Here is a 27176-nt window from a genome sequence, read left to right on the forward strand (position 1 = left end):
TCTCCAGTTCACAACCTGACCTTTTGAAAAATTGGCTGGGCTAAGCTGCAGAATTTGGGTGTAATGGTTATTGTTAACTCCAGCTTTAGGATTTATTAATTTGTGTGATCAAGACTTACCTATACTTCAAAGTTTCAAAAGACCAAACACAATCATCCATCCATTAGAACTAACATTGTGTTTCAGTGAATCCCACTTAGTATCTGCCTGGAGATTCTGCTGTTTTGATGCATTCAGAATATAAAAATGCTTTTTCAAGTGTGAGACCAATCCAGTGAAAATCTGGTGTCTTCCCAGATACTAATATTTTAAAATAACAATATGTTAATGAATTGCAAACGGAGAGTGGAATGCCAAAGGAAATGTCTGATATTTACACATTAATAAATGCATCACGATTAACTGCAGTGAATACCAAAATAATGATTGGCCACATATTTTAAAGACTGAGCAGCATTTTTCTATTTTAAATATTCAACAGTTTGTGCACAATTGCTGTTTAGATGCAAAAGAGGAGCACAAAAGACTTAGTGAGAGAGATGGGCGAGGGAAACATCATTACTAAAATAATCAGAATCCTTAGAGAATTGTAAAAAATTGCTTTTGCCAGAATAACTCCAACTGTTCTTAATCTCCTTCTCAATTTATTTCTTTATGAAGGGTGTTGCCAGGGTTCCACACAAGTACAGGTGAATACTCTAAGTATTATTTTGGAGTATTCAAAATAACACAGATGTCCCCCAGCTTATATTGCTAAAACAAAATTCACTGTTCTCTTTAGATTCCTTTAAGGAATAAAAAAAAATGAACCATTAAACTTCTGAGTTTTGTCTGTATTTTAGCAGACAAAATATTTTCAAGCCTCTTCTTTTTTTTTCTATGTGTTATGGGATATAGAGCAAGCAAAAACATTAATGCGTAATATAGCTTTGGTTATTCTTATTGCATTTGCAGATAACTCTCTCAACAAAGTTGTAATAAGATTATGTTGTTCTCTTTGTTCAGTTTTTTTGGACAACTTAAATGCTTAGCTGTAGCCAAAGAGCAAGTATTTGAATTGCATTGTTGTGTTCACCTGACTGACTTCTAAAGCAGTTTTGTTTCAAAGTTCTTTGCATTAGTATGATACTCAATATAATTTTAAAAAAGGTTATTTCATTTATTCTGCCTAATATTGAAATTACAGGAAATTTGTTTATATTTTATATTGCATGTCTGTCTTCTAATATACAAATACTGTAACCTAACCTGTCATGTGAATTAAAATTATCATCATAAAGAAATGTCAAAGGATACTATTTTAGTTATTTAAAATTAATCTTAATTTTTTGATTGTGTAAATGTTACTTTGCTGTTCCTAAGTAAAAGTGGTATTTTTTTCTTAAAGTACAGTAGATATTAGTTTCTAAAACTTCTCCAACAGAAAAGAGAAGAATTTGACATCTCTGGGCAGGAGAAAAGAGCACGAAGGGCCATCAGTGAGGTAGCACAGGCTCCAAGATGCAGCGTGGATCCAGCGCCTCTGACTTCTGCAGTTTTTCCTTCTGTCATGGTGTCATGGTTTAGAGGTGGTATTCTCCAGTTTAGTCCTCTGACTAAAACCACGTGCAGCTCCCCCTCCCCCCTCCAACTAGAGCCACAAAGGTAAAGATCACAGGTTCAGAGAAAAGTAAATTACTGGGAACAGCAATGAGATAAGAAAACGAACAGCAACAGCAAAAATACTAACAACAGAGGGTATAGGAAAAGAAACAATTCAGGAGAAAAACACGCACCACACCACACCCAATAACAGACCATCCTTCCCCCCAGTAGTGGACAATACTGGATGGCTCCCTCCAACACATTTTCTGGACCAGAAGGCACTCCGTCTTCCCAGTGAGAGTCTTCATGACATGAGGTGATATAGAATAATGTCTGTGTCCTGGCCATCTCCCCTCCTGGCTACTACAAAAATTAACCCTGTCCTTGCTGGAACCAGGACATTTTCTACCTGAAAATTCAAATTTTTTGCCTTTGGGCCAGTTAGTGATGGTTTCCAAAATCCCCCGGCAATTGGGGTTTCCTATTCAAGCCCACTCAGGACTGCTAACACGGAAAGAACAGAGCCCTCTGAGAGACCAGGAAAGGTATTCAGCTGTCTAATTTCTTCTGTCTCCACAGCAGTTATCCCAAAAGCCCAGTGATGCTCTTTTGGGTCCTTGAAATACCCTCTCCTGAGGTAATCTATGCCAAGGAGGCATGGGGCCTCTGGGCCAGTCACAAGGATGTGTGTTTGCCATTTGTTCCCAGTCAGGCTCACTTCAGCTTCTGGTACAGTCAGCTGTTGGGATGCCTGTCACCCAGAGATAGGATTAGATTCTGCTCCTACATATCTTGGTGGCATCAGAGTACATTGTATGCTGGTGTCAACAAAAGCCTTATACTCTTGTAGGTCTGGTGTGCCAGGTCATGGGATCCACCCAGTCCAGTAGATCCAATTGTCCCTTTCCTCCACGTGGCAGGGCCCCTCTAGTTCTGATCAAAGTACTTGTTGCTCACTTCTTGTAAATACAAACTTGAGGTCCCTTCAGGAGAATCAGAAGTAACATCAGCCTGTCTATTCTATCTGAGGACTTGCCCACCAGAACTGGAGTGGCATTTATCCTTGAAGAATTTCCTATGGTGGTTGTTCTTCCTCTCAACTCACATATATGTGCTGCTAGGGCAGAAGTGGGTTTTTCATCCTACTTCCTCTTGTCCTCTCCATGGTCATGCAGATAAAACCACAGGTAGCCTTGTGCTGTGTACCCTGTCTCTCAAGCAGCAGAAGTGCTTGCTCCCTGCAGCAGACTCTGGTCCATACTGGTGGGGCATGGAACGTTTCCTCTCTAGCTTACTCAAGTCTTGAATGTGGCCACAGTCTTGGACAGTCTTTCCACAGCCATGACACAAGTCAGTAGGGAGGAAAAGAGATGATCTTCAGGTTGGAGAGTCAGGTAGTCACCTGAAGCACTGTTTGTTCTTGTTTTATTGACATCAATGCCAGTGAGTTGGCGTACGATGATGGCGCACTCTGTACAAACTTCTACCACTTGGATTGTGTACACTGGACCTCATCAGGATCTACAGGGAACTGCTCATTATTTGAATCCCTGTAGATCACCTCCAGCTCAGCTAATTCTCTCAGGTACTGGATACCTTTCTCCGTGGCATTCCACCTGCTTGGACATGCTACTAGATCATCCTTGAGAGAATACCTTTCCCTCACACTTGACAGGAGTTGCCTCCAGAGGCTGAGAGTTTCTGTCCTTTTCCCAATCCCCTTGCCAATGCCCACAACGCAGGGCAGGGATCCCAGCTGCTTGGTTTCACTACTATCTAGTTTCGTATCATGGGCCCTGATATCCCAGCATTGGAGCATCTAGGTCACATGGGGCTCACATGACTGGTAGCTGAAATCTTTTGCATATCTCGAAGCTCAGCCAGAGATAGGGATCAGGTGGTTATCTCTGGCCCTCCCTCTTCCTCCTGTTCTGCGGGCCCTGCTGCCTCTTCATCCCTCATTAAACGAACTGATTCGATCTTGAATTTCTTCTGTATAGGGGCTACTGCTACTGGAATGGGTTGTTCCCCTGGTTCAGCTGCAATTTGAGAGGCCACAGTGCCTGTAGGTCTGCTTTCCTGCTCCTCCCCTGGAAGGTGCTGTCTAGTATTGAACTGTGTCCAGTAACGAGTAGCCAGGCCCAGCACACTGCAATAAATTGTTCCTGTCTGGAGTTGCCACAGCATTCTCCTTGCAAATATTCTGTCACTTTAAACAGGGTCCTCTGTTTGTTCAGGGTTGAACTGCCAAACTATTGGAGCATAGAATTTTCCCCAAAACTGCCCCATTCTCTCCCACATTCTATGCCACTCATGAGTATCCACCCTCAGGGCAGATCTCTGAATGACCTCCCTAGAAATCTCTGTCCTGACTCTAAACACGGTGTAGACTGCACTGAGGAGATATGGCAGACTTAGCAACCAGAACATGCTTTCCTTAACATCCAGCAGGAATTCTTAATTCTCAAAAGCTGTTTTAACAGGTCTGAAAGAGAAAAAGGAGGTGAAAAGCTGGGGAAAGTCATCCCCCCTGTTCTTCCCACAGACTGGGTTTGATTGTTAATGGACTCCCAGAGCTAGTGCCTGAGTAAGGATAGGAGAGCAATGCTGAATACACATCCCAAATTACCCTCATTGCCCTTTATCTTACCATGTCATGAACTGATACCCCATAGCACAGCAACAAAGCAATCCTGATTCCTCTCCGTGCTCTGAAAAAGATCATCATGAGGACCACATATGGGAACATATGCACAGTTATATATACACAGCCATTTGAACAGCCCCAGCAACATGGTGACCACTGGCTCTGGACCTAATACAACAAATCAAATTTGTTTCCAGCCCGCTCTGGGCAGATCTGTTGTATCTCAACCCTTCATGCCTCACACTGGGCACCAATTATGGCTGTCTTGGTTTAGGAATGGTATTCTCCAATCAATTCTCCCATTAAAACCATGTGCCACTCCCTCTCCCCCCTCCAATTTGAGGCAGGAAAAGTAAAGATCATGGGTCGAGATAAGAGCAATTTACTGAGAACAGCAATGAGATAAGAAACTGAACAGTAACAGCAACAATACTGATGATAGAGGGTATAAGAAAAGAAATGATTCGCACAGAGACCACACCCCCAATCCCCAACCACCCCTTCCCCCGCAATAGGCAATACCACACAGCTCCCTCTGACACATTTTCTGGGCCCTTCTTCCCTGGAAGAGCATCCCTTTCCCCTGCCCCTGGCAGTGATGTGAGTTGTTGTAGAGTAACCACTGTGTCCTGGACATGCCCCTTCCTGTCTACTGCAAAAATTAACCCTGTCCTGGCTGGAACCAGCACACATGGCTTGCTCAATGACCTCAATAAAGTTACTTCATTACTCTGTGCCTTAGTCACAATGGCTTTAAAATGACGATCACAGTACTTATGCATCTCCTAAAAATAATTGTGAGAGTTTCCATAAAAATGTTCTTTCCAAGGCTTATTTCAATGAACATCCATCCTGTGTGTCTTAAAGTGAGAGGAGATACCCTATCTCAGAGATAAATCCAGGACCTTTATAAGTAAGAGTTACTTAAAGTAAATCGATAGTCCCCATTCTTCTGAGCTGACCCATGATGCTCTCTGCAGAGCCCATGGTCATGTATCGTTGGGGCACTGAATGTACAATGCATCTAGGTGGTGATTTCCTCTTTGTTACTGCCAATGGTTTGGCAGGTAATACGTGGTACTTTGGCTGGGCAGAGCACAGAGAAATAAAAGGAATTAGTTTTGTATTACAAAACTACTCTGAGCTCAGTCTTTGCTTGTTATCAGGTTCCTGTGACTGCCATTCTTCCATGCTACAGAAGTGATTTAGTGAGATCTTAGAATCCTACTGAATAATCATCTTGAAATTTGCTCAGTTTTCTTTAAACATTAGAAAAAGTGCATCATGAAGGGACAACCATTTGCTCTTAGTTGCAGGTTACTTGTTCTCAGTATACTACACTGCACCGAAGGAACCTAAATAATTGCTAACATAAGTAAATCTGTAGCAAGTCCAAAGACAATAAAACTTCACTTTTTCGTGTTGTTTGTTTTGGAGAAAGCATATATTACAGACCTTGCATTTTTGCACTGACTTTTTGTAATTGTTTTCCAGAAACAGGGATTACTTTCTTTTTGAAAATTATGTACAGTACCTTTTCTTAGGATTAACTCTGAAAAATTATTTGTAGATCATGGGAAAGATAAAACAGTGAGGAAATGGGTCAAAAGTAATGAACACCTTTTGACATATGCATGTAAATCATGTTGTATATTGCATCTGTGTTAGCTCAAATATGAATGAAAAAGGAAAATACAGGCATTCTGATAATGCATAAGACCTAAACCAACTCTTGATCCTAGTGCCAGACAATAGGATCAGGTTTCTTCCACCAGACTCATTTTCTTTCTTTGCATATTTATGCCTGTAAAAGCCTTTAATTTTTGTTCCCACTCATTTTCAGGATTTATGCCTTTTAATCATTCAGTAAAGGGTAAACTGTTGAGCAGTCTGAGTCTTTCACAGTCATTCTGTTTGGGAGAAGTTCTAGTAGTTAAATAGCTGAGTGAATGAATGTTTGTCTTTTGACAAAATGGTTGACTCATCATTTTCAGCTCAAAAAGGAAAATTCGGCCATAGTACTAATTTCATTTGCATATCTTGAGGAGTTAGTGGCCATCAGGTTAAGTTTTTAGTATTATTAATGTAGGAAAAAATTTTGATAATTTGAAAGTCAATAATAAAGAACAGCAATTAGTCTAGTGAAAATGAAGGTCAAGTTCTAAAGTAATGCTTTTACATGCATAGTTACTGCAGCAAGTGTGGTAGATGTGTGATTTGTAGTGCGGCAAGATCAAGTTTTTTTGCAGCCATAGGAAGTGTGTCCTATTATTCCAGGGGGAACAGGTTAGTTTGGTATAGGGCCAAGGTGGCTCTTTGCGTAGATAGTTTTGTTGGATAATGAATATTCCCTCTTGTTTGAAATTCCAAATTTTTGGTATTGTACAAACACAGAAAACCCCCACAGACATTGAAGCTGTGTTGTTGTTCAGACTGGGAAGAAAAAATACATGGTTGCAGCCCAGACAGCCAACAGCATCCTGGGCTGCATTGGAAGAAATGTGGCAAGCAGGTTGAGGACAGTTATTGTACCTTTCCACTCTGCCCTTGTGAGACCCCATGTGAGGTACTGCATCCAGTCTGGGGGCCCCAGCACAAGAAAAGTGTGGGCCTGTTGCAGCAAATCCAGACTGGGCCAGGAAGATGATCAGAAGGCTGGTGGACCACTCCTGTGAGGACAGGCTGAGAGAGCTGGAGTTTTTCAACCTTGAGAAGAGAGGGCTCTGGGAAGACCTCAATGCAACCTTCCTGTACTTGAAGGGGGCTTATAAAGAAAAGAGGGAGAGCAACCTTTTGCACAGGCAGATAGTGATAGGACAAGGGGGAACAGTGCCAAGCTAAAAGAGGAGAGATTTAGGTTAGATATTAGGAAGAAATTCTTTACCCACAGAGTGGTGAGGCACTGAAACAGGTTGTGTAGAGAACTTAGGAATGGCCTGTCCTAGGAAGTATTCAAGGCCAGGCTGGATGGGGCCCTGGGCAGTATGATATCACGGGTGGCCTCCCTGGCCATGGCAGGGAAGTTGTAACTAGGTGAGCTTTAGGGTCTCTTCCAACCCAAAACATTCTGTGATTCTATGATTAACAGGAGGAATTCTGGAGGCTTTTAGTGATTGATGTTGCACTTCCTCAAATACAGCACAATGTTTTGTTTTACATTTTTTCAAATGTTTTTAATCTGACAGTGTCACAGTGTCATAGCTACTGAATTTGCAGTCAGCTTTGCTCCTGCTCCTGGGGTGTATATGGCTCATTCTCTTCCTTTCTGCTTTTGTTTTTTTTCCTATTATGCCTCTTACTGCCATCCCTCTAGGGGTTCACTCATGCAGCTTTTGCAGACAGATGAGAACATACTATGTCTGTGCCACAGACCAGCTTAAAACAAATACTGGTAAGCTATAGGTAACAAGCTGTAAGTACTATTACACTTGAAGCTGATTTGGCACCCTTGGGGCTTCTAGTGTCCCCATACTCATCTGCAACCAGATCTGTAGCCAATCCTGTATTTTGAGGTGCTATGCGCATGTTCCATTGGGTTTTGTTTGTTTTGCCTTACTCTTATTCTGTGGAGATTGCCTGCAAACCTCTGAGCTGATCAGTGCATTTTAGTAGGGTGCTGAAAGACTGTGGACAGGGGGAAGGGGGTGTCCACCCAACTTCTGCTGGATGATGGGACTGCTGAATATCTGAGTGGTATAATAAAGGAAGCTATTGCCTCTTTACTCCTCCAGTTGAATCTGCACCTTCTGTGCATTTCTCACCATTGGTACAGGATTCTCTAATGCTGTACTTTCCCTGACTCTTGCTGTCTATCTCCCACTTCTTAGAAGAAGCTATGAGGAATAGTAGGTGCCTGCACAGTTTGATGTGTTCACTGTTTTTACTTGACTTTTTAACCACTCCCAGCTTAACAACATTGAATTCTGTTCTGCCTTTACTGTTTCAAGCCATGACAGCATTATCTTCCCTTTACGTCCCTCACAATCAATTCCCAGATTTAATTCTAGTGTCTTTATATTCCTTCTTCTTAACATTTGCTTTTCTTTCCCGCAATGTGAACAAGCTATTCATTCAAGATAAATACATACAGAAGATCAGCTGTTCAGCTTCTCCCTATAGTGAAATATTAATCTGGGCTACTGGACTTGTTCTATTTTATATGGAAAAAATGTTGTTTAGTATACTCAAGAACCAGAGTCTGAGGTGGTGATACTACTTAATGAAATCTACATAATTTTTTTCAAAGCCTGCAAGGCTGTTTTACCCTTTCTCTGATGTTCCCTGTGCAGCCTGATTATTGCAAATGCTACTTACTCCCCAGTGTGTGTCTGCAGCATTGGTAATTAGTGCACAATACGGTTTGCAGGAGGCATGAGGAAAAGCACTGAAGTGCATTGATTAAAATTGCCACTTCGTTTAGCAACAAGACAAGCTACCATGTACCAAGGCCTTAATTTTTCAGTGGGGGTCATGGGCTATATGAAGAATAAAGTGGTTTTAAAAATAAAATTAATCATATGTCCATTGATCTGGCAGTGTTCAAAATGTCTTCCCCAAAGCATTCTACTGACAAATTTCCCATGTTGGTCAAAAAAAACCATTACAGCTTTATTAAATGAGTAAAAATCTCTCACCTTAATGCACTTAGGGCATAGTGCTTTCAGTTTTGAGTGGAAGAGGCTGCCATTATCTTCTCTCTTACAAAGCCAGTGGAGAAAAAACAGATCCTCTGTGTTTCACCTAATGTTTCCAAGAACGCCACTTACAGCCTTCCTGTGGTGCTACTTAGTCCTACCCATGTGCTTAAGGGAATTGAATCTGGATGAAAAGGTGTGCTGCAAATGTATGTTGTCTAAAGAAGCAGAATTAGCTTTAATAAATGCCAGCACAGTTCTAGTACTAGTCTAAATTCTCTTTTTTCTTTAGCTGCAGTAATTTACAGTTCAAAACACATATCCTGACATGGCCTCAGGGTTTAGCAGAAGTGTAGCTGCTAATGCAGTTATTTACCTCATCATGCAGTCATGTTCACTTCTAGTTTTAAAAATAAACATCTGCCTGCTGAACTGACCTGTGATCTAGAGACCCTAGCTTCTTGTTGGGAGCTCATGTTCAGAATGTTATAGAAAGCCTGCCGATGTTCATCTGACCCTCTTACTCCCTGCTGCTCTTCTTAGGCATTGGTGATACTGTTGGGGTGACCTGGAAAGTCTTGCATGTGACTGTACGGCTCTGGGTGTGATGATCGAGGGCATGGGAACCCAAGGGGTGTTTGCCTTGATCCTCCTTCTAAGAGGGAGGGGCATGGAGGAGGATTGAGTGAAGTAGATGAGGCCTTCTTCAGAGAACAGGAAGAACTCTCATGTTCAAAGGTGCTGGTTCTCATGGGGGACTACAATGATGTTAATGATCTGCAGGAAGGACAGCAGCAGGGCACAAGGGATCTAGGAAGTTGCTGGAGTCTACTGATGACAACTTCATGGTACAAATGATTGAGGTGCCAGCAAGGTGATCTCCAGTGATCTCCAGTGGTCTCTGCCAACTGCAGGTGACTCTTCTGTGGTCTCTTCTTAAAGCCCTGGAGTGAACGGAGCAAATTAACAAAACAGGATCTGTGAAAAGAAGAAAAACATACTCTCACGCTAAGGGAATAGAAGCAGCCTAAAATGTCATCTAAACTTTTTAGCACTCTGGAGTGAGATTTTTCTTCTCCAAATTTGATAGGGCCAAAGTAGAATACTGTTGTGCTAAACAAGGAACAAAAGTTCCTGGCAATACCATCACTGGTTATTTCAACAAATATACATTGTGCTTGAATTCTTTCACAGAATGTGACACACTTTCTATATAGACAGACAACTATATAGACAGTTTCTTATTATTTTTGAGGATGTTGTAAGATGGATCAAAGAATATATGCCCTATATTTTATCCAAAATATTTGGAAATACTGAGGCACTTCACATATATATGGCTTATAGATTAAGTGGATGCCCTAGAGAGGAAGAGGAGGAAAAGTTGTTACGGCAAGTGAAGCACTGCACTTCCCCTGCAGCGTGTGACAGCATAATTTGCAAGTACATTTATACAGACACTGCATCTGATATAGGAGAAGTGAACAGGACACTTCATAGGAAGTTCTTTGTAATATAAATCAAATGGGAAACGTAACTCACTATGAAATGCTTTTCAAGTATGGAAATTCAGACTAGGTTAGTTTTCAGATAGTACTAACTGGAGAGGATTCCAAATTTTGCCCTAATGTGTTGTCACTCCCAAACTGAGTCAGGTTCTTAGAGTATACTTGGTTATTTTTTTAAATATATGTTTCTTTAGAGATCCTTGCTTCTTACTGTAAGGAGGAGTAAGAGATCAAATCCAGTTTTTAGATGTAGCAGCACTTCAGAGGAAATCTCTGCTCAAAAATCTGCAGGATTTCAAGCCAGTGGAAACAGTGTGCATTTGTTCAAAGAATCCAGGTGGCTGTGGCCTTGTGTTCAATTTCTGCACTAGCTGTGAAATGATGTGAAGAACATACTTCAATCAAGTATTTGTCAATACTTATTGACAAATATTTTATGGTAATGGTCCCCACATGCTCAAAAACAATGTTTCTGATACTCTGTTGACTGTTGTTTCTCTAGTACAAAGATCAGTGGTTATAGTTTGCAGGAATAGTTAGAGTGGATTCAAATAAGTTTGTGCTGAAGTGGATGCAGAGAATACAGGCGAGCAGTGGCTACCAATAACTTTTTCCTGGAGGTGGTAGCACGTAGCTTCGTATCGGAAGTTGTTAAACTGACTTCAGCCAATTCCCACGTCATCTCTTGGAGCCCTTGGGCTGCTTCCTGTGGCATTGGCTGTGTCTTTCCTCATTTAAGGCAAGAGGAATCTATTGCAACACACTTTAGAGACAGTTTTCAGTATTTTTTGGGAAACTGTGCTTGTATGTTTACATGCAGGATAACACCTAGATACTGATTTATTTGTATTTTTGGTCTATTTCTACTTGATTTCAACTATATAGACAGTTTCTTATTATTTTTGAGGATGTTGTAAGATGGATCAAAGAATATATGCCCTATATTTTAACCAAAATATTTGGAAATACTAACTTTATTAAATAAGCAAAGGCTCCAGTGTTTGTTCTCTACTAATCTAAATGAAAGAATGAAGAATATATGCACCTTTTTTCCATTTCCAGTGTTTTTAGGCTGCTTCCTTCTCATTTTTTAATATAATTCTATAATTAAAACTTACTTGTTCTTACTTTATGAAAGAGCATTTGTGGTATGTGGATCTTTCTTTCATTTAAATGCCTTGATATCAGAAATATGTCCTAAAAATATCTAGTAGCCAAGCTTAAGAGAGCTATCTACCACACTCAACATTTTAATCAGATAATTTTTCCCTTTGGCACAATTTCTGCTTTCCATTCTTCAAGTTCTTTAGTTGTATGAGCCTGTACCTCACACTCTCCAGGAATAAATAATGGTGCTTTAAATTTGTTGTTGCTAATTACAGCTTGATGATACTCCTTTTGTAGCCAAAATGGACTTGAAAGAGACCTCATTATAAGAGTCTAGTTATAACCTGAAAATTTCCCTCTGTAGAGCAGAAATTCATCCTACCTCACTATAGTACAGATGAATTTTGTAAGAAGTAAATAATTTTCTACAGTCAGCATTATTTTAATCAGTCATTTAAGGGGGAAGGGGAATTAGGAAATGATGATGAATTTTTCATGTTTCCCTGAGAAAAATCCAGTAAATGGTTTGTAATTCTTATATCCATGCTGTAGGTAACACAGGTCTCACTCCTTAGTGAAGGGATGAAGAAATTGTGAATCTGAAACTAAATTGCTTGTTCCTGTCTACTACAATATTAAATGCTTATAACAAGCCATTTTCAAATGAGAAATCTCAAGTTTGTGCTTCATTTGCCAAATGAGAAAATGTGTTTGCTTCTCTTCCCGATTAGAAATACACATCTTGGATCACAAAAAAGAAGACTTTGGTGTTGAACTTCAGTTTTATAAGAATTCTCAAAAACCCACAGAAGTTTTTATCCAGGCAGAAACTGAAGCACTGAAACTTTCAGATTTGCAAGTAACCAGTCAAAGAGGAGCCCTAAGTGACTTTAATTCTGGTTCTGAAGAATCAAGGTAAATCCAAGAAATATCCCTATATATAGTTTTTCTAGATTCAAATTATTGACAGTATACATATGGATTTTTGAATAAATATAAGGAAGTTTGCTTCCCACATGAGAATTAGTAAGTCAGCTTTGTACTTAGACTCACCATATCTGCCGTTCTTCCCTTGTGGAATGCAGCATTTCACCTATGTATTCTCTAGCACTGATAGAAAATGTGATCATTGCAATGGTTTATATCACACCTTGTGAGTATTTCAATGATTGTGAACTCTACAGAGAATTTTGAAAGTGCATGCTGAACAGAGTTAAAAGAGATCTTGAAAGTCTAGTAGTATCTGTGGCTTTGCACAACAAGCACCTGAAATGTGATGAGTGAGTAGGAAGCAGGAATAAAGCAGGGTGAAGTCCAGATGAAGTTGGAAGAGTGAAGATGAGGAACTGTAATACCTTGTAGCAGTCTGTGACAGGAATCTGAAGACAGGCTAATATGGTTGAAAAGTTTAATACAGACTCTCAAGATTTTATTGTGTCATTAATTTTGGTAATTTCTTGTCATTAATGTTTGTACTCTGCAATGGCCCTCTAGAGCAGTCTTAAGAAATACATACTCTGATTCTATACATGACACAATGTACAAAGGTATAACTAGCTGACTAGTTATACCTTTGACTTGTCAAGTAGTTAGGGAACATGCTACCAGTTTTGAGTGACTTAGGCATTCTGAAGATGAAGTTTTAACTGAGAGTGTCAGAGTTGTTTTTGCAAATGGGATCAAGGCTGCAAAGCCCTATTATATACTTTCGAAAAATACTCTAATTCCTCACCTGTCTCGCAGATTCTACACCTGGTTTTGTTATCTTTATTATGATCTAACAGTGACTTTTTGGGCCAAACCCAATCCTTAACACTTCATCATTTTCCTTGTTGCCTTTCTGCATTAGTGACTGAGATAATGCCATTAAGGGCAATGCATCCTGCTCTAAAAGCCAAGTATAATCCAGAGTGCATAGGTACAGCCCAGTACACAGTCAGCCAAAAATTGTTCCTCTTACCTTTCACCAGTGCCACTCCCACTGACAATCAGATTGGTCTTGAACACTGAGATTAACCTCCCACAGCAGTCAGCATGTTGAACCATCTCATCTACAAGTATATTACCTGTAGGATCCTAAAGCTATATGCTGAAACCTGTCTTTGCCCAAGTAGATTGTAATTAGAACATATGATAAAATTTCTTGATGTAGAAAAACCCAGGAAATGTTGAGTAGGTGGTGATTTGCATTGTAGGTAATGGTCTTACTGTACTGTCAATGTGATTTGTCATTTTTAATTTTAAGGAGAAAGGAAGAAAACATTTGAGGGGTTGAAAGATGATCATAGAGTGGCTTGGGTTGGAAGGGACCTTAAAGATCATCTAGTTCCAGCCCCTCTCCCAGGATCAGAGACACACCTTCTGCTAGACCAGGCCCATCCAACACTTGAACACTTCCAGGAGTGGAGCATCCACAACTCTCAACAACTTGTTCCAGTGTCTGACTACTCTCTGAGTAAAGAATTTCTTCCTAATATCTAATCTAAACTTACCCTCTTTCAGTTTAAGATGATGATGAGTTATATTCAAACTTGTTAATGGGAGCATCTCTTGAAGATGGAAAACGCACAAGAAACGTTTGAGTTTTGTCATATCTGGGCAAGAGTACCTAGATGCATCTATCACTTGCAGCCTGAAGCAATATTAAGTGAAATGTGCTAGACACAGCAAAGCTTAAATAGGAACTGGAGGATCTTGGAAGGGAAGACAAGCAGTTTAAGCTCTCTTTCTCCCATATGTAGTGTAATAACACATAGTAGTGCTTTCTTGATTTTAATCTCCATGCTGTGTTTAATGGGCTTTAGGTTGCACAGTTTGGCTGCAGAATACAGATCTTAACTTCCTTCTTAAAGAAACACAGAGGAAATAAATCCAATGGAAACAGGTGAAAAAGAGGTGGCTGAGTACAGACAACTGTCTACCTAAGAGAATGACTCTTTGGAGCAATAGCTTTCTTTTTCTTTCTAGAATGTGAATTACACATAAAGTAATGTCTACAGTGAAAACAGGAGTTCAGAACATACAGCTTTTCTGTGGTTACTCCTTATGACATAATAGCTATGAAGCCTCTAACCAGAAAATGCTTAAGGAAAGCAAATGTTAAAAATATTTGCTAGTTCCCCTTCTAATCCATTTATTTACTGATTTTGCTGCCATGTTACAAGTGAGATCTGAGTGATCTGTGAGTATCAATGGATATCCAAGGAGTTTTATGAAAGTCTTACTTTGAGACAGAATTTTTCTGGCCATTGAATCTTGTCTTATTTTTCCTTGTCTATGGCTCATAAGTTATTTTAAAACTCCAAGTGGGATGCAGTATGGAATTCCTGTTGTCAGTTATAATATTTAGAATCATACCACCATTTTACAGATTTCTTCAAGATGAACTTCTAGGTTTTTTTATGGATATTCTTATATCACATCCTATGGAATCATCCTACAAAAAAATTTGGTTTGCTTTAACCTGAGCATCACTTTGATCCCCAAATGTTTTCTTACTTTGTTGCTCTGTGTTAAGCAATGGTTTTTAATATTTGCTTTCCTTAAGCATTTGCTGTTTATAGGCTTCATAGCCAGTTTATATTCATCTGGTTTTTGCCTTAGTAGTGTAGAATATTTATTTACTATTCCAGATTTACAGCTTCTTTTCAGAATTACAACTTTAAGAAGTGGTAGAAGGGCATCCATTTTTCTGGCTATTTAATACATTTGCAGTGGTTAACAAATTTGTTAGCAAGTTTTGATAATTTATTTCTGTGCATTTTGTTTCAGAGGGGTGGAATAACAACTGTTTTTTTTAATTATTTTTCTTCCCCCCCCCCCCCCCCCCCTTCCTAAATACAGCACTATAGAAGGAAAGGGTAACAGGACACTCCCTGAATTTATACCCTCATGGAATGGTGCTGAAGATTTAGGTGGGAAAACAGAAACTGCATTCCTTTTAAAAGAATTGGACACTCTGAGGGCCAAAAATAAAAAGGTACAATTGAGATATTCAGATCACAGTATTTGCTTTTTTATAATTCCCTTGCAAAACATTCATTTTAAACTGTGCCTGATTTAGTTTTGTTATTTATTTTAGTGCACCAATCACTAGCTTCCTGTCATTTTGGATTCTTAGTATCTGCTTAACAACTATTTCTCTGGAATTAAAATAAAACCCCTCCAAGCTACCCTCTGATTTTTTAAATCAATGACATAGATTCTTACACCCTGGATGAAAACCAGTAAAGACCAAAGACTAGACCAGGATTTCATGAACAGCATCTAGAGCTCATTGTTCTGATGCTTCTGTACATGTGGCCTAGATAATTAATGTGCCCTGATAGCTCTGCTTTATTGAAGGGGAGAAAATTCAATTCTCTTTGAACACTGCATTTCTTCTAGTGTTAGCTATGGTTGCATATGCCTAAACAACCTAACAGTCTCTAGTCTTTCCATGAAGTGTCATTGAATATTCAAGCTCAGATATCTGTCCAAGAAAAGATTTAGTGAATACCCATTTAAAAGAAAGGCCTGAAGATGTGAAATATCAATCTATCTGTTGAAGAACACGAAAAATGCATTTACACCAGTCTTTTCCAACTGTGATGTCAGTACCTTGGTAGGAAACAGGCTATTCATGCAGACACCACCTGCATTATATTACATGCAATTCTAAACTTCCTTAGCAAGAAGGACTACAGCTGGCGATACCTGAGGAAGAGAATCCCAAATAAAAACAGTGGCATGTGCATTGCTACTTGTCTCACAGAGCAAGATAGGCCAGATGTTAAAAAATATATTAGTAACATTTGTTCTTTAAACAAATAAATACAATAATTTGAACTTCTGCTGTAATGCTTAGTGTTTGTATTTTGGGGGTAAGAAATTGTTATTTACAATTTTATTGTGGTTGAAATAACTGGTTGACAGTTTCAGCCAGATAAGAATCTTACTGTCCGTTTGTTCAATTCAGCTTCAAGATAAGCTGGCTGAAAAGGACAAGGAGCTGAAGACAATGAAACTGGACTTAGAATTGCAAGACAGAGCTACAGAAGCTAAGATTGCAGAAAAGATTGCAGGTACAGTAGGCAAGCATTTAACAGATGGCTGTATGGCTCATACAGTACCCGTGGTTGCTATATGACGTGGCCTAGTGAATGTTAGCTTTATTTGCTAAAGGAGGGAAGATTTGACTTTTTTTTTTTATGTGTGGTTGTTTAGAGTTGCTTAGAAAATAGATGGCTTTAACATCCTGGTACTGGTATTAGTAGGAGCTTTACCTGTATTCATACTGATTTGGGCATTAAATGCATTGTTAACACCATGTCAATCCAATCACAAAAAGGTTGTTTGTTTTGTTGGAAGGTCCTGAACAAACAAGGGGAAATAATGATTACCAGTGCCTCTACCTTTCAACCAGCAGTTCAAATAGCACTTATTGTTTTAGCTGGTTCAGAGCAATACTACCCCCTCCCCGTGTTTGGAGATAGTCTCACATTCACCTCGACTAGAGACCCGCAATGTTCTTGAAAAATCTGCTCTTTTGGTAGTTAAAATGAATTTTTGTTGGATGTTGGCGTATATCCAGTGAATGAAGTGTGTATGAATTCTCAGAAGGAAAGGTTTTTAAGTTTATAGCTGAAAGTGAATGTGTGCTTATATTTGTTATTAATTGTTCTTTAGATAGACATACAAGCATGGAGACAGTTCGTATGCTGTGCTTGTGGAAACTGCTAATGTAATGAAGCTGAGCATTCTTATTATTGAAAAGTGACTGTGTATACAGTGTAGCCACTAGATGAAAAATAAGGTTTTCATGGAGATGTTTAAAAAATTTAATGGGAGTGCTTTTATAAATTCATTGTAGCATTTGTTCAGAAAGAGAGTGTAAGCTTGGTAAAATTGTTTCCTCATAGATCACACACACTTCATAGAGTATTAATAGTGCTAATAGCTGTCCCCAAAATACTTGTATTTTGTAAGGGAGGAATAATTGTCTTCAGGAAAATGGAGCAGATAATAAACTCTCTAGCTGAAAAACAGATGGCTGACTTTCCACTTAATATCAAACTCCTGAGAATACAGTATACTGTGAATATTATAGATGGAAAAGAGAGTTCCTAGGTTTTCTGTAGTGGGGGAAGGGAAAGGCAAATCTAATCAACATATTAAGAAAAAAATGAAATACAGGCATAATTTTATTCTTATTTAAGTTCACATATCTGCTTGCTTTATTTTCAGAAGAAAAAAAAAGCTGCACTATGTGTTGTTGTTATATCCACCAGCCAAAAGCTAATGCAACTTGTTTGGGTTGAATATGAAGTTTTGTGATTGTTCCTGGATATTTGCCCAGTGTTTTACCTCTGTACTTGGTTCTCTTTGATATAGGTGTTCCTTGCTCATTAAAACCTGGAAAGAAAGGTGTGTCAGGGGTAGTTTCATTTTTATGCATACAGTTGAAATACTTGTTAGGAAATTGTTGTTTCTCTACACTACTGCTTAAACTTTCTAATGATGTCCTCAGCATATTTTTCTCTTCGAAACAGAATGGCATGAATATGGATATATTAATTTAACATGCTTATTTTGTTTAAAAAGCAAGAACAAACCAAATTTTAAAGAGAGCTACAGAGTGTAATAACAATGACCTTTAAAAAATAACCTTTTTTTCTCCTTTTATGAGTACAGGAAGTATAAAATCCTTTAAATGCTGAAGAGAGAGGGCAAGAGGCTCCTTACTACTTAAAACTGTTTGCTAAAAGGAAGCATCGTTAATATTTCACAGTTTTTTTGTTTCCTGTCTTACAGTTCTAAGAATGTTACCAAGTTTGGATAAATGGTTTGAAATCTGGAATTATGTGAACCAAACTGGATTTGTGGAAGCCTATGTGTGCCTCTCTCATAAAAGCCTTGGGGAGAGTTCTAATGGACAAGCAGAACCTAATAAAGGGCAGACAGTGTGCTTAAGGAAAACCTTATCCCCCTGCGTTAAGTTCTTTGAGGAAGGGAGAACACATGCTGCTGTGATTTCATGTTACTAGTTAATGTTTAATTACTGCAGTGTATAACACATGGTAGAGTGAAGCTTGTAAATATGGGTGTTTGCATTTTTATTATTACTTAGTACTGACTTTATGATAAGTAAGTGACTCCACAAAATTATATTGTAAAGAACATAAGAAAGGTACACCATAAAAGTGTTATCTACTTTGAGGAATATTAGAATTCTGTTTTAAAAGGTAACCCTCTAATTGATAGGCTTTACCTAAACAAGTCCCATGGAAAGAATGGGAAAGTGAAGACAAAGGGCGTTTTGAAATGGAGTTATAACCGTCTACAGAAACAAATAATCCAAAGATTTTCAGTTTATTATTTTTACATTGTTCAAAGGAAAAAGTGAGGAAAAAAGTGTAAATTTGTGAAATCCTTCATGAGAAAAGAAGAAAAAGTAGAATTAAGGCAGAAGATACACATGATGGAAGAAAAATGTAATACTGTGTGCAGTAAATAACTTTTCAGAACACGTTTATTTTTGAATTTTGCTAGCCTTGAAAATGGATTTTAAAACTTCTTTGGGTCCCTATCTCTATGTCAGCTAGTTATGGCTAAAGAAAATTAGGGAATTTGAAGTTTTGGTTTCAGACTTTTAAGCATTAAAGACTATTGTTTCTGGTGGTCACAGTTGCTACAGATTCCTGCAGTTTATTCATTATTCTTCTGTTGGATTTTGTGTCATTCTAACCCAATGTCAAGAAAGTACTGTTAGTTTCACTCCCTGTCATGAAGAAGAACAGAGATGGAGGCAACATCAGGAAAACCAAGGGAAGAGCACATCATGAAAGAACAGACACCAGGATAGTGTAAGGACAAAGGGAACACCACGTGTGAAGTGGGTATGAAGAACAGACAAATCTTGAAATTTGGGTGTGCAGAACTTTGATATGTTGAACAGAAAAGGGAGTGGGTGCCACCTGTGGGAGTGGAAAAAGGAAGGAGCATACATCTTTCTGAGGACAGACTGGAAAATAAAGATGGAGGCATTGCAAAGGAGTAAGTCTTCAAAACAACTAGCTGAGAGAACAATTCTCACTTTGGATGGATGTAATAAGTGACTTCGTTTTTTCCTAATGGAAGAATTAAACAGAGGATATATAGGAGCTTTTCAAGGAAGGAGCTGGTTGAGTGTAAGAGAGAGTTACAGAGCATAGTGGTAACTTCTCTAGACTGGAAAAAATATCAAAGCCCTATTCTTCTCACAGTTCCATTACTGCAGCAAGATATACCATAGTTGGCATCAGAACCTCAGCTCCTGGAATATTTTTGTTGCTATCGCAATATATACTGAGACTAAGAATAATTCTGAACAAAAATATAATAAAAATATTTATCCTTAAATCTTTCTGTAGCAATGGCAATTCTGTGAGTTGGGGTTTTTTTTGTGCCAGTATCTAATAATAATGTTGCCAAAATTTAATACTTTTTTAAATCAACATCAGCTCAGCAGGATTGAGTCCAGCCCTGTTATGGGTTTCACGCCTTTTTTGATGCTTGAGAACTGTATTAGCGTTCTGTAGATGCTCTCTGAAAGACTAAGGTAATGATAGGAAATAACAGTGTGGAAAAAGGAAAGCAGTACTTCTAATATGGTGGTATACATTATACAACTTTCAGTCTCCTGGAAACTATGGCAGTATACCTACAATGAAGTCCCTATTTCAGGTCTGTTTTTATGAAAATGTTGTGAGTATACATTTGCGGTATTTTGGAATTCTTGAATATGGTGTGGAAATATTCATGAACATTATTTGAAGTTTTCTAAATTAACTTGAAAAATAATTACTGAGTATGCATAAGCAATAGATTTAATAGCAAAAGTGAAACAAATATCCAAGTGGCTATTAGCTTAATTTGATTTAATATCCATAAAGTAAGAGGAAATAAGTAATCTTGCTAGTAATAAACTTTGGGTGGCAATAACTTTCAGCACAGAAGAAAAGTATTTTCCATTTCTTAAAAGCTCACTTTAGAGTCCCTTTTTAGATGTTATTTTTCTTTCCTGCATGTCATCCATTAAAGATTAGCTGTGGAAGGTTGGAGCATGGAGAGATTATGAATGACAGAACAACTCCTGCAGAATAATAATCAGTTTTTGGTATTTAATGCTGTTTGACTTTTGCAGACACATTTCTTATTAACCTTTGGTACAAACAGAAATCCAGGTTCCTGATATCTCATGGAGAAGATGAATTCAAGATCCTCTTCCAATTAAACTGAAATAAGGCCAATATTGGGCTTTAGCCAAAAGAACTCAGAAGTTCCCAACTCTCGTGTTTATAAACTTAAATATGAATGATATTTTTCAGTTTGAGGAGGTAATGCATATACTTCCCTAAACCAGTTTTCTGTGCATAATTTATTTATATATTTAGTCTATACAGTTCTTAGGGGGTTTGTCCTACTAAATGCTTCATTATGAAATACTATTTCCTGAATGTATTTTCAAAATATTTCCTGATAAATAACACAATTTCGAAAATAGCTGTAGGATTTGAATCCTCTGTATGGGAAGATAGACAATCCATCTAAAAAACAGGAAAAACCCCAAGGTGGGGGCACCGTGACTGAGAAATTCTTGGCTTAATTTTTAACAGCTTAATTTGAAACAATGTGATTTTACCTTCAGATTGTCAGAATTGTTGATTGTCAAAAAGTTGTGTACAGCTCTTTGAAGTACAATATATGACGAGTTGGCATAGATTAAAATGTCAATTACTAAGCTATTGGTTGGTGGAGATTTTATGTAAAAAGCAGGCCAGTTTCTTCTGCATTTTTTATGACTAGTCTGGCCCTTCTTTCTTCCACACAAGTGCTAGATGAGCATAAAGAATTGGGTTTTATTCAAGAATAAAAAGGTCTGCAAATAATCTACTTCTTGAGGCATTACAGAACTTTAACACAACAAATTATAACTTGCAAGCTTTAATGCAATGTTTATATTTTCCCCCTAAAAGTAAATATTCAGGCATCAGTAATTATTCACTGAAAAAAAAAGTTTAACAGCATTATGGTTTGAATTTTGAAGTCAGCTGTGTTTAGTGTATTAGAAGCAGAGGCTTAAGTATTGTACAGGGATTGGCTTTCACAAGAACTGCCTTGGGGTCTGTGTATAATACTCTCTCCTATTCTTTCCCACTTTATTTTTTTTTAATTGAATTGCGATCTGAGTACACAAAGAAAACCCTGTGCAGAGCTGCCACTGAGCAACTTTAGCCTTTTATTAAGAACACTCTGTTTATAGCATTGGAAATGTAGAAGCAGATGAATGCTATGCACTAAATACATACAACAAACACAAAGCAATAAAGAAGTCAGTGTGTTCTATCAGTGTTTGTCCAGACTGCTTTATCTATAAAGTCATATTTAGGTGTAAATTACTTTTAGTCTATAACTCCTGGTACAGACTGGTGAAAACTCTTAAATAGTTTTCCTATGATCTTCTTATCACTATTTTACTTTTATTTTTCAGTTATACGTCATAACTGAAAGTAAATGAATGGTGACTTTCAAAAAAGAGCTGGGAACTTAAGTTGTCTATTTTGTAATAGAACATGTCAGCACTATTTTTAAGTTGACAGTCAGCCCTGGAGCTCCTGATAGTTTGCCATTAACCTGAATAAGAACTTTGTAAGGGCTTTAGAATTTGAACATTTCTAGGGATTATCTGCATTTTGTAACATGTATAAGCAGAGACCAATTAATGACACATTTTAAAGGCTTTTGTAGCAATGCAGGGATTTTTTTTTTTAATTTGGCTATGATAAGATTGACTTATTTAAGAGTTGTGAGCACAGTCATTAAATTTAGTAGAAGGAAATCTCAGAGGATTTTGATTTCTGTTTTGAGTAGATAACAAATACGTACATGTTTGTATTTCTGTAAGGAGAACAAGCATATATCCATATGGTTAAATAAAATTTAATAATAGTTGCCCATCTGGAAATGGCAAAGATAGTTTCCAAGTTCTCTTCTGATCGGACAGATGGAGACCCAGCAATTCCTCCCAGGAATGGGAGGACTGATGAAAATGAAAAGGCAGGTAGTCATTGCACCTCTTTTCCCAGTATACTTCTCTAATTCCTCACATTCACATAGCTGCTACCCAGAAGTACGAAGTGAAAGCAAAACAAAAATCCCTGAAAAGTTTCAGTTAAACCTCTCTTGCAGGATAAATTTCATCTGACAGTTTTTTCATAGAAGCAACTGAGCAGAATAAACAAGCAGCTCATTATGAGAATCTTGAATTCCAAGAATGACTGGGCCAAGCAAGTTCTTTCCTGCTTCTACTTTTCCATCAGAATATACATATCCAAAGGACAGAAAACAGAAAATATTCTTTGTTTCATTTTTCCCATGATTTCAACATTCACTCCTATCTTAGGTCTGTATACCTTCATGAAACAGCAGTCAAATCATGCATTGAAATTTTTTTTGTCATTATTATTATTTCAATCAATTTTTGAATATTTAAAATGCTCAGAGCCTTTTTTGTAAAAGTGTATAATCTCATTTGTATTTCTTGCTGTTGTAATGGCACAAGTAACTAGTAAAATTACTTTGAATGTATCAGAATCAATGCCAAAGAAAATCCTAAGTCACTTATTGTTCAGTGAACAGTGATCTTGAATACTAAATCTTAAACTGCAAAACCCTGACCCTCTGCAGCAATACATTGTTATTAACAAAAAAGCTTTCTCACCATGTCTTTTCCTTTGAATTAAATGATCACTATAACTAGTGCTTGTTGCAAAAACTATTAATAAAGTTTTAATTGCACTGTTTCTTGGATCACTTTTTTTTTACACAGTCCAATGCCAAGAGCAGTATTTTGTCACGTTTGATGACAAACACCTTGCAAAGTCCAAAATACTGTTATTATTTCTGTAAAACTGGCCTATCTTGAAAACCAATTGTTGTAGTGTTATAACATTACTGTATCTTCTTAAATACAGTAGTAGTGTGGATAGTGATCTCATATTTTAAGATCTGGCCTGTATTCCAATTTTACTTTTTTTTAATTAGTAATGTGACATGATTTCTGCTGCCATAAATGTTTTAAGTCACAAAATTTTTCTCTTTTTCTTCTCTTACTTTGTTTATTTTATTTACGCAGATGACCTCTAGGAAATAAGCAAACAGACTTTTATCCTGGCAGTCGTGCTTTTCCTGCTCCCCCCAAAGTTCCATGTTTGGAAAATCATGAACCGCTGTCTAAACTAGAATGATTTCCAGCACACCTTCTCATGTTTTAAAGGTGGTTTAAAAAGTATAGGAGATAAGTTTGCCAAAAGAATCAGGTTCAACTAAGAAAATATGTACACTGCTTTGACTCAGTAAACTCATACTTGGTATGGTTCATCTTCTTCATATTTACTTTTGCCCATATTAGAAAACAATTAGCTTACTAAACAAATTTGAGTATTTGGGATAAAAAAATCTACTTTGAGTCTCTCTCATTTGACTAAGAATTACATGATATTTGATAAGCTTGTTTAAAAATGGACATATCCAAATATTATTGTAAACATCCATTGATTTGTTTTACCTGCAATATAAGTATTTTACTTAGTTGGCTTACATAGTAGCTAATAATATTTGTTAATGTAATTTAACTGCTGTGAACCTTTACTGAACAAATATTGAAATTTATACAAGTCAAAGAAAGAGAATCTCTAATGACTTTTGTAAAAGCTTCCATTTAATGGTTAAGGAGAAAAGTTTATATGACATACCAGATGCAATTAACAGTAGATTTTGCATTTAATAAAAAGAAAGAAGCATATGTATTTGCTTTATTCATTCCATCATAATTTGCATTAGAGCTGTGGGTGTTTAATGAGCAAATTCCAGCTAAAATGCTATATTGATTTTCTAAGTGAACTTTGTAATAGCTATCTACCTTACAAAAGCTCTCTGTTTACAATTGTTTTCTTTACTAAAAACTAAAAATGTTTTAGAATTGATGAGTTTAGCATAATGATTCTTTTAAAATAAAGAGCTCTTTTAGACTATGCAGGGGTTTTAGTTACAAGGAGAAAGATGTTAATAAATTCTTCCAAAACAAATAAAGTTTATTCAACTGAATAGTAATGCTGTACTGTTATATACTACAGTATTTGCAAGCTTGGGAAAATAATCCTTTTTTCTTAATTCAGTTCTCTGGGATTTAAATATTTTGACTCTTCAATGCCATTATATATATATATATGAATTAGTAAATTGCACAATTAATTTTAGCTTAATACTAGACTACTCATACTTCATTTTTGTGTGTCATTTTCTTGCTTGAAATACGAGTTCTATAAGAATTTGTGTTTCTTCTTGGTCAGGCCTCAAGACAGAAAGGGTAGGGTTGGTTGGTTAGTATGCCACTAGAAGGTCCCCAAGGAAAACCTTGTAATGTTGACGAGAGCAGTTGGTGACAAAGTAGCTGGATCTGTTTTTCCTTTGGATCAGGTGCCAAGTCAGTGTGGCAGTATGGAGTCAGTATTTTGCTGGATATGGCATACCTTGAATGGAACTTAGAAGCAGGACTTGGTGTTACTCTCAATCCATCTTCACCTTGCATTTTTAAGAAGCATAGGGATGATAATCTGAATAATTTTTACTCTTTCTAATATGAAAGAATTTCATGTCACTCTTTCATAGACTCTACCTGGACAGCTTTTACAGCACGCGTTTTCCTAGATATGGCACAAAATGTTTTGCTTAGCTGCTGCATTGAGACCCAAATGTGTATGCATTTCACTTATTTCAAGAATGCTGTGGTCCTTACGGTCCTGAACTTCTACTTGTGACTCATCCATAGCTCAGTGTGAATGGTGAATGCTCAGACTACCTGCAGTCATGTGACTCTTATAATACTCCCTATAGTAGGAAAAAGGAATTAATAAAATATTAAATTAGAGTCAGAAATGTACAGGCATTGGGTAACAAAAACATCAAACCTAAATTCAGGCTTGGCTGGTAAAGAAATCAGGTGAGTTAGTCTTCTGTAGACCATTAAAATGAGTTAGAGGAGGTCTTTAAGTATTTTTTAAATAAGTAATTTCTTTTGGAAGTGTCAGTATTGCTATGTTGTATTAAAATGCCATGTATCTAAGTATCTTTTTTTTTTAAACTTTGACTACTGTGCAAGCATCTTACATGATTTTCTACATTTCCCCTAATCTGTTTTAATGTTAAACAATTGGCTTGCAATATTACCTTTAAGAAACAGAACCAAAAGCCAGACACTTGTAATTGATATAGAATGACTATAAATATTTTTTTAATGCAGGTGGTGGATCTGGTCACTGGGATATTTACACCAATGCTTTAATTTAGAGGACGGATATGAAAACAACAAGAGTTGCTCAATTTAAGTCACTTTTCATAGCTGATAGTCAAAAGACAGTGTTTTGTAATAGACTTCTGGGTGAGGGAAAGGTTCACTGTTCAAGGCAATCAGCTTCTGAGCTGCTATCAGGGGTGGTAGGATTTCAGATAAGCAGGATGCTTAAGTAACTTGAAAACTATCTTTTTCTGAATGTTTTCATACTGTTAAATGTACATCACTTTGCTTTAATGACAAATAAGCAATAATCTGTTTTTTAAAAGCCTGTATAGTCATTATTACCACTGGTTGTACTTACACAGAAAAGGAATTAGATATGTCAAAAGACAGTCACTCTAAGTGTACAGGTACATTCAAGATCCATTGCAGGAGTCAACAAATTGTGGGTTTTCGTGCTGAGATTAAGATGTTCTAAGGTCTGATAGAAGGGGTGCACTTTAAGAGGCCAGAAAGAAGTTAACTAAACTGGAAAATAATTAACCTCAGAATAGTAATAAGTGCCAAATCTTCAGTTATTTTAGACAACTTTCTATTCATTCCAGGATTTGTTTTCGTTATGAAAATTGCATAGTGTTTCCACTTGCAGCTTTATGGAAAGGGTTCTCTGTGACATGTGTCTGTCATGATGCTACATAAACTGACATAATTTACTGGAAAAACTATAGCAAATAAATATGTAAAGGTACTGATAGGTAATAATTACCATACCGAATCAAACTACTTGTGTATCCCAGATCCAGTCAGGACATAGCAGTTGCACTGTAGTTTACCCAGGTAGTCAGTGCTCTGGCACTGGTTTCCCTGCCATCACAGATCTCAGCAATCCAAGTGGAAGTCTGGTGCGCTGAAATGCGCAGCCTAGGTTATCTCATATGGTTTTTTCTTTTTCTTGCTGAGCCACCTACCTTGCAGATATCAGATGCGTTCTCTGCAAGTGCTGCAAACTTATTGCTGGATACCAGCCAGTGCAAATCCAGTGTAACAGCTGCCTTACTCCTGTCTTAGTTTTTTAACTCCCTACCAAGCAGACTTTCTTGTTGCAAGCAGGGGAAATAGATCTTTAAGGAAAAAAAGACACTATTCTTCTGGATAAAGGAGAATTTAATCATTGTTTGTTAATTTTGGCATACATTTCAAAATCTGTGCTTCTGATGCTGAATTTTTGTGGTTGTTGTTGTTGGGACACAATTTGTTACAACTCTGGCCTGATGACTAGGCTTGTAGCTCCTCTGCAGACTTTTTGTAAGGGGAGGGACTGCACTTTCAGAAATTATGTTTAGCCTTTCCCTATCTGATTTTGTGTAATCTGCTGTTAGCCT

At 37.5% G+C, this 27176-nt stretch overlaps 1 protein-coding gene across 6 annotated transcripts in view; it reads left to right on the forward strand.

Annotated features, from left to right (window-relative positions):
* MIPOL1 (mirror-image polydactyly 1) overlaps positions 1-27176 on the forward strand; it is a 189867-nt gene that overhangs the window by 36780 nt on the left and 125911 nt on the right. For all 6 annotated transcript variants that reach the window (XM_042047431.1, XM_042047430.1, XM_042047429.1 and 3 more), the window contains 3 exons: positions 12212-12395; positions 15324-15459; positions 16438-16543. In XM_042047431.1, the coding sequence (XP_041903365.1) occupies positions 12212-12395; positions 15324-15459; positions 16438-16543 (426 nt within the window). The remainder of the gene's footprint in view (positions 1-12211; positions 12396-15323; positions 15460-16437; positions 16544-27176) is intronic.

The sequence above is a fragment of the Corvus kubaryi genome, unplaced genomic scaffold, assembly GCF_017639235.1.
Source record: "Corvus kubaryi isolate FWS band 111438036 unplaced genomic scaffold, C.kubaryi_AGA036_p1.0 66, whole genome shotgun sequence".
Taxonomy (NCBI): Eukaryota; Metazoa; Chordata; class Aves; order Passeriformes; family Corvidae; genus Corvus; species Corvus kubaryi.